This window comes from Malaclemys terrapin, chromosome 7 (genome assembly GCF_027887155.1).
Source record: "Malaclemys terrapin pileata isolate rMalTer1 chromosome 7, rMalTer1.hap1, whole genome shotgun sequence".
In the NCBI taxonomy this organism is placed as follows: Eukaryota; Metazoa; Chordata; order Testudines; family Emydidae; genus Malaclemys; species Malaclemys terrapin.
In genome coordinates, this window is record NC_071511.1 from 23743576 (window position 1) to 23757473 (window position 13898).

At 59.9% G+C, this 13898-nt stretch overlaps 1 protein-coding gene across 1 annotated transcript in view; it reads right to left on the minus strand.

The window, feature by feature from the left end:
• The window catches only part of COL7A1 (collagen type VII alpha 1 chain), a 106297-nt gene that overhangs the window by 51548 nt on the left and 40851 nt on the right, over window positions 1-13898 (minus strand). The window contains exons 44-66 of the mRNA XM_054034096.1: window positions 13252-13287; window positions 12476-12520; window positions 11735-11770; window positions 11133-11177; window positions 10632-10667; window positions 9374-9409; window positions 8873-8905; window positions 7704-7775; window positions 7017-7076; window positions 6412-6447; window positions 5903-5983; window positions 5142-5177; window positions 4997-5041; window positions 4545-4616; window positions 4407-4451; window positions 3497-3523; window positions 3362-3406; window positions 2896-2976; window positions 2357-2392; window positions 2180-2215; window positions 1642-1722; window positions 710-745; window positions 176-247 (exon numbers count right to left, since the gene is read on the minus strand). Of these exons, the coding sequence (XP_053890071.1) occupies window positions 176-247; window positions 710-745; window positions 1642-1722; window positions 2180-2215; window positions 2357-2392; window positions 2896-2976; window positions 3362-3406; window positions 3497-3523; window positions 4407-4451; window positions 4545-4616; window positions 4997-5041; window positions 5142-5177; window positions 5903-5983; window positions 6412-6447; window positions 7017-7076; window positions 7704-7775; window positions 8873-8905; window positions 9374-9409; window positions 10632-10667; window positions 11133-11177; window positions 11735-11770; window positions 12476-12520; window positions 13252-13287 (1128 nt within the window). The remainder of the gene's footprint in view (window positions 1-175; window positions 248-709; window positions 746-1641; window positions 1723-2179; window positions 2216-2356; window positions 2393-2895; window positions 2977-3361; window positions 3407-3496; window positions 3524-4406; window positions 4452-4544; window positions 4617-4996; window positions 5042-5141; window positions 5178-5902; window positions 5984-6411; window positions 6448-7016; window positions 7077-7703; window positions 7776-8872; window positions 8906-9373; window positions 9410-10631; window positions 10668-11132; window positions 11178-11734; window positions 11771-12475; window positions 12521-13251; window positions 13288-13898) is intronic.

The window sequence follows — 13898 nt, forward strand, 5'->3', positions numbered from 1 at the left end:
ATGACCTCCTGAGGTCCCTTCCAACTCTGATATTCTATGATTCTAAGGAAACCCCTGGTAGGGAGGCAAGTCAGGGGGTGGGTTATCTGAGGCCCTGCCAGTGCAGGGCAATGCCAGAGGAGGTGCAGGGAACAGCCAGCAGGGATGGCCCACAACAGCCAACCAAACTACTTACAGCCAAGCCTGGTGGTCCCGGGGGGCCCATGGCTCCTGGGGGACCTTGCTCCCCTCGCTGGCCTGGCAGCCCCTGCAACAATAAAAGATCAGGTGAGAGGCAGATCCCAGCTGGGTCACAGGCAGACATGAGGGGCTGCAGCTCAGCACCAAAGGGAGAGGAGGAGTGGGGACTGCAGAGGTAAGCAGTGCCCTCGGGCCAGGGACTCTGCAGAGTCAGATGGCCCCCAGGACAGCTCCACCATGCTCAGGATTTCAACACACAGCTCCAGGCCTTGGGCCCTCAGGGTAAAGCATCAGTTGCTGATCAGAGGAAGGATACTGGAATGGATGGACCCCTGTGACAGGGAGGTGGGGCGCAGAGTAAGCTGAACCAGTGCTTTGCTCTGGTGATGCCTGGTCCCATTGCTGCGGTGTTATTCAGATACTGGCCTCGTGCATGAGACTTCGGGGTGCCCCAGGGAAAGGGGGGAGTGGGAAAGCCCCCTGCATCTTGTGACCCGCCACCCCTCAGAATCAGGAGCTCTGTACTTACATCTCGGCCGGGGTCACCCTGCTTGCCTGGGTCACCCTAGAAAAACAAGAGAATATGGCGGTGATCATTGGGCATGGGCTCAGGCCTGACTCTAGGGCCTGGCCACCCCATGTCAGGGTGCTGCCCTGGGGGCTCCAGAGAGGCCTGGCTCACCTCATGGCATGAAAGCAGGAGAGGTCACCACCATACAGGCACCTCTGCTAACAGGGCCCCTAGACTCACTGGAAGGGAGCAGCAGCCACCCAGGGAAAGCCAGCAGCACCCCTGAGCTAGCCCGGCAGCAGGCACTCAGGGAGCATGGACACAAATGAGCACAGGGCACTGCACAGCTCAGGGACACAGAGCCTCCCTCTAGGCATCGACTCAAACCCAGCTCAGGCTCCATGGGCTCTGTGGCTGAAGTGAACAAGCTGATGGTCTCCATCCATCCTCAAGGGCAGGTGCCGGCACTACTGAGCCACCATTACAGCTGGCACTATCTGGCGCCCTTGTTGGCATCTCAGCAGAGAGAGGCCAAGGATTGGGTGGGTCACCCTAGAGACTGTACTTCCCTCCCACCCTGGGGGTGTTACTCCAGGGTGCACTGGCATGATTGAGGCAGCTGTCGGCCTGTACGTGGAGAGCCCCACACAGCCCTGCTAGGCAACGCCTTCACCTGCCTTCCTACCGCAACCCTCAATATCGAGGCAGCTCCTTCAGCTACAGCGGGGTCCTGGAGCCTGGGGAAGGGGTCTCCCGGGCACCTGCACACCCTGCTGTCGGGTGGCGGCGCTATCAGGGGCAGGTCATGCTGCCGGGCGTATGTTACATGGCTAGCAGGACCTGGCGATACACCGATACTCCAGTTAGTGGCTTTCCTTGCAAGAAGCAGAGCCTCCGAGGGGCAGCCTCACGCAAGGGGGATGGGATTCCCCCAGCCAGGCCACACTTACCCTTTGCCCCGCAGGGCCCATTTGCCCAGGTTTGCCATCCAAGCCGTTCCGGCCATCCAGCCCCGGAGGGCCTCGGTCTCCCTGAAAGAGAATCAGCAGTGATGGCTTTGCACCAAGGCTCCCCGATTCCTACCTCCCCTGAGAGTCCACCAGTGGGGCAGGCAGCCACATTAGCTGGGAGAACAGATGGTGCAGCACAGGATGCAGTGGAAGTAAGGACCTTCCTGCAGCAGTGATGCAGGCCAGCCCTTCAGCACTCAGACTGAATGCCCCCACCCTGCCCCATGCAGACGGGCATGCTGCACTCTGCACCCCTCACTTGGGACTGCAAGCACAGGCCAAGCAGCAGGGATGCATCCCTCCTCCCCCACGAACAAGGCAAAGAGGCCCTGCCGGCTGCACGTCCTGGTGAGAGCTCCACTTATAGACATGGTATGATCCAATGGGGCCCCTCAAACACACCCCAGCTACACGCTCCTGCCCACCCCATGTTGGGCCCAGGCAGACTTGGCATGTTACACGAAAGTGAGGCTCTTACCTTGTCTCCTGATTGGCCTCGGTCTCCAGGGTCACCCTGTAGGGTAGGAAACAGAAGAGAACGGCTGGTCACAAGGTGAGGGGCAGAGCCAGCCAAAAGCTCCCCAGCACCTGGGTGGGGAGCAGTAAGTGCTGCATTCCTCCAAAGCAGCAGAGAGGAAAGGGAACAGGGACTCACCCGAGCTCCGGGGGGGCCTCTGGGACCTTCAATCCCCTGCAAGAGGAAGGAGATGGTTCTGCCCCAGGAGTGTCAGGAGGAAATGGCTGGGGCCCACTTTCCCCCCATATACTCATCACCCTGCCCCTCACCACATGAATACCTGAGAGATGAACCAGTTCCCTGTGCAGGCTCTCCCCACATGTGCATGTTCCCCAGAGGTACCAGCCCCCAGCATGCTCCATTCTTATGTGCACCTATGCCCCAAACCCAGTGCAACAGACTCCCCCAACCCCTGCAATACACCCCCCCCCCATGCAGCCTCCCCACACTCACTGCTCCCCTGGCAGGCACCCTCCACCCCCCGCAATATGGGCATCCCTTCCCTGCGAGACAGCGCCCTTATTATGCTCCCAGGAGCTACACCCAGCCCCCCAGCTCCCTCTGCCACGCCCCCCGTCCCTCCCTTAGAGCTCAGCTTGCAGAGGCTTTCAATCCAAGGGCATTTCAGTTCCAAGTGGCACCTCCTGAGACAGATACTCCCAGGCACTGGCACCTACCCTCTCTCCAAGCAGGCCAGGTACCCCAGCTTCGCCCTTCGCACCCTTCATCCCATCCTCTCCGGGGTCCCCTGGCACCCCCTGAAATGGAAACAGCCAATCAGAACAGATTAGACACGGGACCACAGATGTTCAGTGTTTTCAGGCAGGTGGACCAGCTGTGTCGCTCCCCTGGAACCAGATTGTCCTGTATCCTCCTCCAGGTGCACCCCCCCAGAGCCAAGCCCAGGTGAGCCATGCCTCTGCCAGGCAGGGAGGGAGCGGTTCCACTCCAGGATAGTCTCTTTGCAGGGCAGGTGTGGTCCATACTGCAGAGTCCTGAGTGGTACCAGAACACGCAGAGCTCTAGGCTACAGCCCAGCCTCAGGCCTGGGGCCCTCAGCTGGGCTGTCCCACTCCTGCAGAGAGAGGGCAGCTCCACAGCTCCCATCCCACAACAGCCCCCAGGAGGTAGTAGCAGCGTTACCTTCTCGCCTTTCTCTCCAATTCCTCCTCCAGGTTCCAAATTGATCTGTGGGGCAGAGAGAGGGGTCACATGCTATGGGGCCCAGAGCACAAACCCAACACAACCAGGGCAGGGGCAAAGAAATGCTGAGCTTACAATTTGTCCTGGGGGTCCAGGCGGCCCCTGCAGAGAAGGAGAGAGAGCCCAGCATTAGTGGAGGCCTCCAGGACATCTGCACAGACACAGCCCAAGACACAGCCCAAGACACAGCAGCACCCGGGGAGCGGGGGGGAAGCCCTCTAAACAAGCTCTGCAGGGCTCCAAACCACCTTAGATATACCACTGAACAAGAGCTTCAGGGGCCCCCACCCGGCACAGAGCCCGAGCTCCACACCTTGCCCTGAGTCAAGAAGCTGCACTGGGGGGTTCCATGGCCAGGGCAGCTGCTCAGGGCTGGCCACTGGTGCAAGCTTCTCCACGCTGCCCCCTTGCCCTGATCTGGCCCATCTCTGGGGACCAGCTAGCCTTTGGGTACTCTGCTGAGATTGCCAACTAGAGACTGGGCAAGACATCAGGCTTAGCACATTGGCTTAGCTGCCAGCACTGCTAGCGTGGGCTGGCTCCAAACCAGAGACGTGGAAGGGAAAGATCATCAAACGCAGCTGCCGTCGCCTGAGCTTGGGATATTTGTGCAGGGCCTGGGTGAGCATGAGGGAGGACACATGCAGGCCCGGGCAGCACCACATGGGCCAAGGCAAATCAGCAAGTGTACAAGTAAGCCTGTGTCTCTGTGGGGTGAGTGTGCAACAGGAGCAGGGGTGTGTGCACAGAGCGTGCAATGGACACCCTGAGCCTGCAACGGCTCTTCTCAGAGGATTTCCATGGTGCATGGGTCATGGTGGTGCCCCGTGCCCTGTCTGCAGCTTTCTAGGTGTGACACTGGGGACCCCAGCCTCACTCTACTGCAGTGCCCCAAGGAGAAGGGTCCCTATGGGGGTGGAGCACCCCCAGGTTGGGCACTAAACGCTTCATTCCAAGCGTGGCTGAAGGGGGTGCAGCTACTCACCGGTTCCCCGCGGTCGCCCTTGGCCCCTGGTACTCCAGGACTGCCCTGCAAGGAGAGAAGGGGCACAGTGAGGGGAGGGGAGAGTCAGGGAGCTGGCTGCTGGGGAAGGAGGGGGTGGGCTGCAAGTCAGGAACTTACATTTCTGCCATCCTCGCCAGAGTCTCCCTGGTCACCCTTGTCCCCGGGGAGGCCACGGTTTCCTGGTAGGCCCTGGTGGAGAGACAGCAGGTGAGGCAGCGGGTCCACAGCACCATGGTGACCCCCAAGCTGGAGTGAGAGGCTGGGGAGCCCAGACCCAAGGAACAGGGCTGGGGAGGAGCACGGGCACTCAGGTCCAAGCAGTTATGGAGCAGGGGCCAGGCAGAAGCCCCTCCAAGAGGCCCATGGGACACGCAGCGATGGTGCTGCTGCTGCCCCTACAGAAGCTGGAATTCACCAGGCTCCCCAAGAGTGGAGGGTACCCAGCTGCCAGGTTGGGGAAAAGGGACAGTCGCCTTTCCAAACCACACTGTAACATCATTCTCCCAGGCTCCGCCTTCTGGAGCTCACCCCAGCCAGGCTCACCTCCACGGCATACACCCCTCACTTACCCGGGGGCCCCGGTCGCCAGGTTTTCCAGGCTGGCCCGACTCTCCCTGAGAGGGAAAGAGAGGGAAGTAAGAGAATGGTGGGAAAAGCCAAGTGTGGTCAAGCGGGGAAGGGGCATTGCCACAAAGCAACAGAGTGATCACTTACTGGGGTCCCCTCGTCACCCTTCTCACCACGTTCACCCTATAGCACACACAAGAGAAAAAAAAAGAGTCACCAGTAATCTTTCCTGACCAACAAAACATAGAGCCACCCATTCACTGCACCCTGTGTGCAAACTTAGCACCCTAAATACCTCCATATCCACAAGTCCCCCATCTCCCTGGAACATACCTCCACTCCACACAGCCCCCATCATCACCTGGAACACAACTCCCCTCGATACACCCCCAGGAACATGCCTCCACTCCATGCAGCCCCCACCATCACCCTGAACACACCTCTACTCGCTACACTCCCAGGAACACGCCTCCCCTAGATACACCCCCAGTAACACGCCTCCACTCCACACAGCCCCTGCCATCACCCTGAACACTCCTCCACTCGACACACCCCCAGGAACACTCCTCCACTCCACACAGCTTCCTCACCAGGCATATGCCTCCACATAACCCCACCCCCACCAGCCCCTCAAACGAACCTTCCACTCCACACAGCCCCCTCAAATACCTCTTGGATCCCCTGTTAAAAATAGCCTGTTGATGTTGTCATGACAATCTGGCACAGGGTCTCCATGGAAACTCCAGGATGTTGTATAATCACTGTGGCCAGAAACAGGCTCTCCACCAGCAGGAACTGTCTGAGGCAACAGTCAGAACTGTAGGCCCAAGAGCCACATCTGCCTGCTCATGGGCACCTTGTCATACACCCAGGTCATGCCCTCCTCATCCAGAGAACCTCTACATTACCTCCTTCCCTCGCAGGCCCATCTGCCCTGGAGCTCCTGGTCTCCCCAGCTCCCCCTTCTCACCGGGTTCCCCTGGGTCACCCTAGACAAGAGAAAAATCACAGCAGAGAGAGGAGAGGCTGGGTCAATGTACAGCCAGTTGGTTACAACCCAGCGCCCAGCTAAGAGAGACCCAATCCACAGACCCATGTGAACAGTGTAAAACAAGAGGAGCCCCCCCACACAGCCCACAGCAACCGGTGAGCCCCCCCTCCCCCACACATAAACAGTGAATACCTAGCGGCACCTTCCCTCCCCCTCACACAACACAGCACCCACACGTGCAGGGTAGGGAGAGCCCCCCCTCCCCCAAACAGAGCATCCATGCAAATGGCACAAGAAGAAAGGAAGCCCTCCCCCCACAGGACAGCACCTGCGGAGAGGAGCCCAGTGCACACACACAACCCAGCCTCCAGGACAGCCAAGCAGAGGAGCCCTCCCCACACCCCCCTCACCCCACGGAGCCATTACCTTTGGGCCACTCTTGCCAGTGAGGCCGACAATCCCCTGAAAGAGAGAGGCTGTTATTGGTGACCTGGCTTCCTGCAGAGTCTGTGCCACCCCCACTGGACGTGGTCTCAGGGGAGGCTGCAGGACATGGAGCAGCACTCGTGGGGCTTTGGGGACTGCTCCTGGGCCTTCCCATAGGCCAGGGCAATAGGAGTGGCCCCAGGGCCCCTCCAGCCAGACGCCTGATAGAGCCTTTCTTGCACATGGGTGGTGGGGGTGCAAGTCCCCAAATCCTTCCCCCACCCCAAGTGCAGGTGAGCCAGGGCCCCCCACGCGTGCATAGATGGGCTCCCACTTGTGCTCACACCAGCCGCTTTTGGCTCTCTGGCCCTTTACCCACCACTAGGAGGGAGAGAGGGGCACAGCCCCAGGCTGATCGATGCCACCCTGGTCCAAAGCGCAGAGACTGAGCAACTCCCTCCTCAGAGAGAGCTCAGAGTCAGACATAATCCCAGGGACAGACACGAGTGGGAGCACAGGCCCGTGGCCCTGATGGCACCTGGCCTGGGATGCAGGGCACAGCCAGCTGGGGGATGCCAGCCACAAGGCAGGCAGGCAAGCCTCACCCTGTCACCCTGTTCTCCTTTGGGGCCAGGTGGGCCAGTGACACTGAATCCAGGGGGGCCCTGCAACAAAAAGAAAAGCAGGTCAGAGCAAGGCGGGCAGGACAAGCCCTTTCCAGGTTCCTCACCTGGCCAAGCTGTGGTCCTCACTGCCTCCCCCTAGCGACATTACACCCAGAGAAGATGGTGGAGCCTGGCCTGCCCTCGGGGAGGGATGGATTCCAACTCCCAGGGCAGGGAGCTACACAGGCGTCTCGGGGAGCCCCAAGCACAGGCCCAGATTTCAGACTCACTCCTGAAGCGCCCCTAAGCCACAGTGCACTGAGGAGCCACCTCGTGGGATGCAGCACCGGAGGCAGAGACCCTCTTTCCTACCCAGCTACGAGAGCTGTACGCCCCTGTCCTAGAGCGATCACCCTCTCCAGCACCAAGAGCTACTCCGGTCTCCACTCCCAGCAACATCCCTGCCCGTCCTGAGCAGGCTGCTGGCTGTGACTTGGGCTCCTGCCCACTAAGCGGGGAGCTGAGCCCCAAACTCACTTCAGCGAGCTGGCCCTGGGCCCGGGTCTCAGAGGGGACAGGAGAGATGGCTTTATCCCCTGGGCCCCCGCTGCGCTGCCTGCCTCTCCCAGAGCTCCTGGCTGTGCTGGGCGCTGGAGCGATGCCTCTGACGGCCCAAATGATACTCACGCGGTCTCCTTTATCTCCTGCGTCTCCCCTGGAACCCGGGGCCCCCTCTGCTCCTGCAGGGCCTCTGTCACCCTGGAACAGAGGAAACAGCACCATCAGCCACACTGAGCTGATCCCCTCTGGCCCCCAACACTGTCCCTCCCCCCACAGGTGAGACAAAGCCGCTCACTTGCTTCCCAAGGCAACGGGGGCAGGCTGGGCTCAGGATAGGATGACACTGAAAGGAGCTGGCTGGACTGACCACAGGTGACATGGAGCCGGGAGTGGTGGGGGGGTGGAAGGAATGTGCATGGGATGCTGGTGCGAGCAGCGCCAAAGCTGCCTCTGTGCAGGTGACGTTTCCACGCTGCCCCCAGCGAAGCCAAAGCCCCCCTGTTCCCAAGCATGGGGACTCCAGCCTGCTTGGCCTCAGCTTTCATTACAAGAAATATGTTTCCAGCAGAGAGCCTTCCAGTTAGGAGCTGAGCATAGCCACTGCAGCGATGGCTGCCTGCGTCTGCAGAGAGCCTGATGCAATGACCCAGTGGGGTGAGCGCCCCTGCCAATCCGACTGGAGCAGCAACTCTCAAGCCCAATGACCTCACGTGAGCGTTAACTCTAACTCTTTCACTGCTGCTGATCTGAACAGACAGAAGGGGACGGGAGTAGAAGTGACACCCTCGGGTCCTGAGAGTTGCTGCAGGAAAGGCAAGGCAGTGGGAAGAAGAGAGACACAGAACAGAGTGGCTGAAGGAGGGGAACACAGGGCAGGAATATGGCAGCCTAAAGGAGGCATGTTCTCTCACACAAGGCGGACCAGAGCAATAAGGCACTGAGCAGATAACAGACCAACCCTAAGCTACTACACAGAGACTGGCCTCTCCCCTCAATCTCTGGGGGCATCTCCTGGGCGCTGTGGGAGTGTGCCATCCTAACCAGAAACCCTGGCCCACGGAGCAGAATCAACATGTAGTTGAGTTCACCAGCCCTGCTGGGTAACTGCCCCCTTCCTGGGTCACATCAGCCATCACTATGCCGCAGGCCCAAGCCCCATGGCTGCACTCTGCCCTGCCCCAACACACAGTGCCAGCTGGGAGTGCAACTTACAAACTGTACATTTGCAAAAGAATTAAGAGAGGCCCCTCCCATGCCAGCGCCCCACTTCTGGGGACAGGATCATTTTCAGTTACCTTCTCTCCTTTGATTCCGGAGACGCTGGAAGCCTGGAGGAGAAACACAAGGAGAGAAACTGCTGAAATCTGTGCACTGCTCCCTGCTGGCAAGGCCACCTGGAGAGAGCTCTGCATGACCTTCATGGGAATTGCTACCTCTCACAGCCACCAGGGAGAGCACTTCTCCTTGGCCGGGTATCCACAGTAGCAGCCTTCTTCCCATCCCTGACTGAGGTCAGCACTCAGGAGAAGAGTGATGGGGTACAGAGGAAGAACCCCAACTGCTGGGGGTGCAGTAAGACCCCATAGGCAACGCCCCACTCCTGCAGTGAGTTATCTCTGCACCGACCTTCCCCCCAGCACCAACGCTAGGGGCCACTGTCCCAGCAGAACATGGTCCCATGGTGCCTCTCCTGCCCCTTTGAGGGTCAGTTCCCACCCTGGGTGCTGAGAGCCCAGTAACACCCTTCCCGGCCCTCGAGAATGCAGCTCCTGCCTGGCAGAGAGGTGGCCACTTACCGGCTTTCCAGGTTCCCCAGGAGCACCTTGATCCCCCTAAGGGAGAGAATGACAAAGGCCAGGGGTCAGAGCCTTCCCGAGGGGCAGCAGCCCACCCTGCCCTGGGAGCGTGAGGAAGCACCAGAGAGTCCCACGTGCCGAGGGTCTCAGGACTGGTTCGATTTCCTTTGAGAGCCACGGCCCTTCAGCTTATCTGCCAGTGTGGCTCACTCCCGCTGGTGGTGAGCACGCCAGCCCTCTGCACCTGGCTGAGCGCTGCAGGCCAAGGTCCCCATCGGACAGCAAGGGACCCAGCTGCCATTCCTTGGGCGTTACTTATCGACAAGGAGATTCCTGAGGGGCTTGGTGCCAGACCGGAAGATTGCGTTATTGATCTCGCTATTCCCCCACACCACAGACTTTAAACACACAGATCCAAAGAGCGCAAGGATTCCCCTTCCCCTGCAGCGCTCGGAACCCAAGCCCAGGGGCACTGGGAATAGTGCCAGAGACCCAGACAGTGACTCGGCCAGCAGAATGCTACTGCCCCAGCTGAGTGACAGAGCATCAGTGGTCCCATTCTCTGTACCCAGTGAACACAGATGGCACAAATCACAAAGGGAGGACACCTGCTTTCTGCCCTACCAGCCCCCCCGGCTGGAGATGACAGGCTGGCATTGATGTGATAAGCCAAGCGGACTGCACACGGTGCCACCTCCCTCTGCAGGGCAATCCCAGCACAGGGGAGACACCTCCTCTCTAGAAAGAGCCACCTGGGGAATTTTATTTCTTCTAAGAGCTTCTCCAAGATCCAACAGCCCTGCCCACAAGTCTCACCTATCAAGGGGGATTCCCAGCACTTCTCTCCCCAGAGACCTAGAGCCCTGCCCTTCTTACCTGGACTCCTCCTCCACTCCTCACCAAATGTCAGTGATGAATGCAAAGGGGCAGCAGTGTGTCAGCTGACCCCTTGTCTGTTGCATTAAGGACAGTCTGAGTATTTTCTGCACTTAGGCCCAGGGTTCCTGGCCCCTGAGGCCCAGACCTGTGGGAGGGACATTGACGAAGGCAACACTGGGGGTGCGCCGGCCCAGAGAAGACACGCGGAGGAAGAGAACTCTCCATGTTAGGAGCAATGTTGGGGACAATCAGTGCAGCTCAGGGGCGGCACTGTCATCTCTCACTTCATGGATGCCCCACAAATGCTCTGCTCAGCCCAAGAGCTGGCTGAGGGGCCCAGCAAACAGGACGGACACAGGCCATACCGAAGGGTCCCTACCTTTTCCCCTCGGGGGCCGGACGGTCCTGGCAATCCCTGTTCCAGAGATTAGAGAGACAAGAGAAGCCCATGAGAGAACTGGCGGTACATTCGTTTATCCATGCAGGGAATACCAGCTGCCCCAGAGACTCACACCCCAAGCTAGAGCCAGACTGCCCAAGAACCATGGATGGAGACTCCAGCCCAATTTGTGCTGGGGCCCATTGCTTAGAAGCTGGAGGGAGGATCCCCGCCTGCCGAACTCTCCCACTGACTCAGTGTACTAAGCCAAGGCCTAGGCAGGGCACTTACAGGAGGTTCCAATAGTCATGTCCCTTCCATGCATCCCCTGGGCCTGTCAAGCTCAGCAGAGGGGTAGGGGAGAAAAAACACGGTGCCAGATCAGCAGGGGGTGCCGCAGCAGGCACATCTCAGCACAAGAGCATTCCTGCCCAGGCTGTGCAACAGTGTGGGGCTGGCACTGCCACGTTCCACCTGGGCTAGGCACACTCCCACACTCACCTCTCTGCCTGCTGGGCCCAGGCGGCCTGGAGCTCCCAGCTCCCCCTGAAACAGGAGAGAAGGCGTGAGCGGAAGCAGGACAGGATCTGTGCACACTTGGCATTTAGAAGTGAGGAAGGACCATCACACCCCCACAGCCCAGCAGGAGCCAACCTCCACCCAGAGCACACCCTTTGCTCAGCCTCCCCACCTCACCCAGTTCTCTGCTCCTCCCCCAACCATTCCCTGGCTGGGATCACACAGCACTGCTTGATCTAAGCCTCTGGCCAGCGCTCCTGCTCTCCTGAGCTGCAGGACGAGGGTGGGTTTGTGGGAAGGGGACCCTTTCGGTTGTGCAGAAGCTCCCGGCGTCATGAGGGAAGCACAGAGAGCAGGCGCACTGACCCGCTGCATTGGCACAATGGAAGAGCCACTCTCCGCAACCAGCTGCTGTCCCTCATGTGCTGATCAGGGCCACAGAGGGGGCCACAAGGCTGAACAGAATGAGCCACGGCCAGGGACGGGACTGACCCAGCTTCCCTGGCAAGAGCTGTCCTGCCTACTACCCACCCCCAGCAATCGCAGGCCCTTGGCTGGGAAAGGTTAACCCAGAGTGAACCTACCTTCTTCCCTTCCGGCCCAGGGGGTCCGCGATCGCCCTGCAGAGGAAATGGAAAGAGAAAGGGAATTTCAACCGGGCTCATATTCGCCAGGGCCCCTCAGATAACCCTGCCCCCTGCAGCCGCTCTCCCTAGCAGCCAACAGGCAGCCTCTTTGGAGAGCCAGTCGAAACAGACTCGGGCAGAGCATCCATCTTCTATACAGAGTCTCCTGCAGGGGTTCCAAGCTACACAGCCATAGCACGGAGCATGGTCATGCCCATCCGGGGGCCCAGAAATCCACATCCAGTTTGTCCATGTCTCTAACACACCTGCAGACTGTGAGCCAGTCTGTCACTGGGGAGACTGCCGGCAGACAGGGATGGTCACAGGGAAATCCCAGCCTCTCCCCTGTTCAAGGCTCCCGTTTTCTCCATCACTTCTGGGGCAGAGCTTTGCTTTGGGGCAGCAGTAACAGGCAGGGGGTGGAAAGTCCCAGGGGTGTAAACTGCAGACCCCTGTTCCCTGTGCAAAGGGCGTACCCTCGGGAGGTGGGAGCAGCAGCCAACAGCACTCAGCCTCAGATCAGCAGCCCTGAGTGTGGTGCCTGCTCCAATAGTGACAGGTCACCTGCTTGGTCCCAAACTCTCCTCTTGGTTGGATGGGATGTCGTGACTCAACAGCACTGTCCCAAGGGCAGAGGTGAGCCAGTGCCCGATACTCCCGGTCCCCACAGCGTAACCCTGTGCTCCAGCAAACTCTCACCTTCTCCCCTGCTTCTCCGAGTTCTCCCGGCTGCCCGCGGTCTCCCTGTCACAAAAGAGACAAGTGCATCAGTGCTGGAGGGCACAGGGACCACGCCCAGGGATAGGACCTAGCTGGGAGGAGCCCCTGAGGCAACAGCGGAGGCCTTCGGCCCATTTCATCCTGCAGAGTTTCCAAGAGGCAGGCACCACTGGGCGAGTGGCCAGCAGATGCCTCCAGGGGGGATCCCATGAGCAGAGTGGACTGTAGCAACTCCCCATCCGCGTGGCCCTGCCTTCGCACCCCGGCACAGGAACACAGAACAGGCTCGTGGCTCCCGCTGACTTTCCCCACTTGAGGCTGCTGTCTCAGACCGTTCCTTGGCCATCACAGGCAGAAAGTTTCTGGCCAGGAGCCCACGCACCAAAGAGCAGGGCGTGGGGGCGGTGCCCCATCACACCCAGCTTCCCCAGAGAGAGTCCAGTGGGGAAAGGCTCAGACAGGCGTCCTTGTTACAGGGCAGTGACCCAGTACAGCGGGCAGGCCACCTGCATAATAACAATTCACACTCAGCACCTCCTTCTGGGGATCTCAAGGCACGTTATCCCCACGGCTCCAGGGACACAGACAGCCTCCCCCCATTTACAGATGAGGAAACAGATGCAGAAGGGAGGAGAAGGGGCCGTCCCAAGGTCACAGAGCACAGGACTGGCAGAACTGGGTACACCACCCACGAATCCCAACTCCCTGTCTCCACCTGGAACAGCCTGCCAGCAGGGAGGTCTCCCAAGACCCACCTTGCTTCCTTGTTCACCTGGAGGTCCTCTTGGGCCCTAAGAAAGCAAAGCAAGAACGTTACATCTCTCCACCAGGGAGTCCCTGGCAAAGCCTGCTGAGATGTGTTTTCAGGGAAGCCTGGACCTATCTCCACACTTGATCAGAGCGAGGCGTGAGCTGGGTTGTCCAGGGGGCAGCCCGGTGGGTCAGTGGCTGAGGAGGTTGGAATCCAGGACCCACTCCTGCAGGCTCAGCCTCCGACTTCCTCAGGATACCTGTGAACACAGGGCTATTTCTTGCCCCTGCGCAGGCCTCATTGCCCGTGGTCTGAGCCAGGGCGTGAGCAGCCCCCCAGCACTGCACCTGCTCTGTGCAGACCCCAGTTGGAAGGCTGCTTTACCAGAGCGGAGAGTGGGGAGGCTCCTGGCTGAGGTGGCTTTTAGGACTGCCATCCAGCTGCCCCAAGAGCAGCCAGCCAAGTACATGAGCTCCTCCACCCCTGGGGCAGGGCTTGCCAAGCTGCCATCCAGCTGGGGAGAGGCAGGGCTGGCTCTAGGGAGACCGCCAGCAGAGCGCTGGCCCAGTGGGTCTCATGCAGCCTCTGTCCCAGAGGCTCTCTCCTGCCCTGCTTGGGGCATGGACTCACGGGTCTAATTGGCCTTTCCCA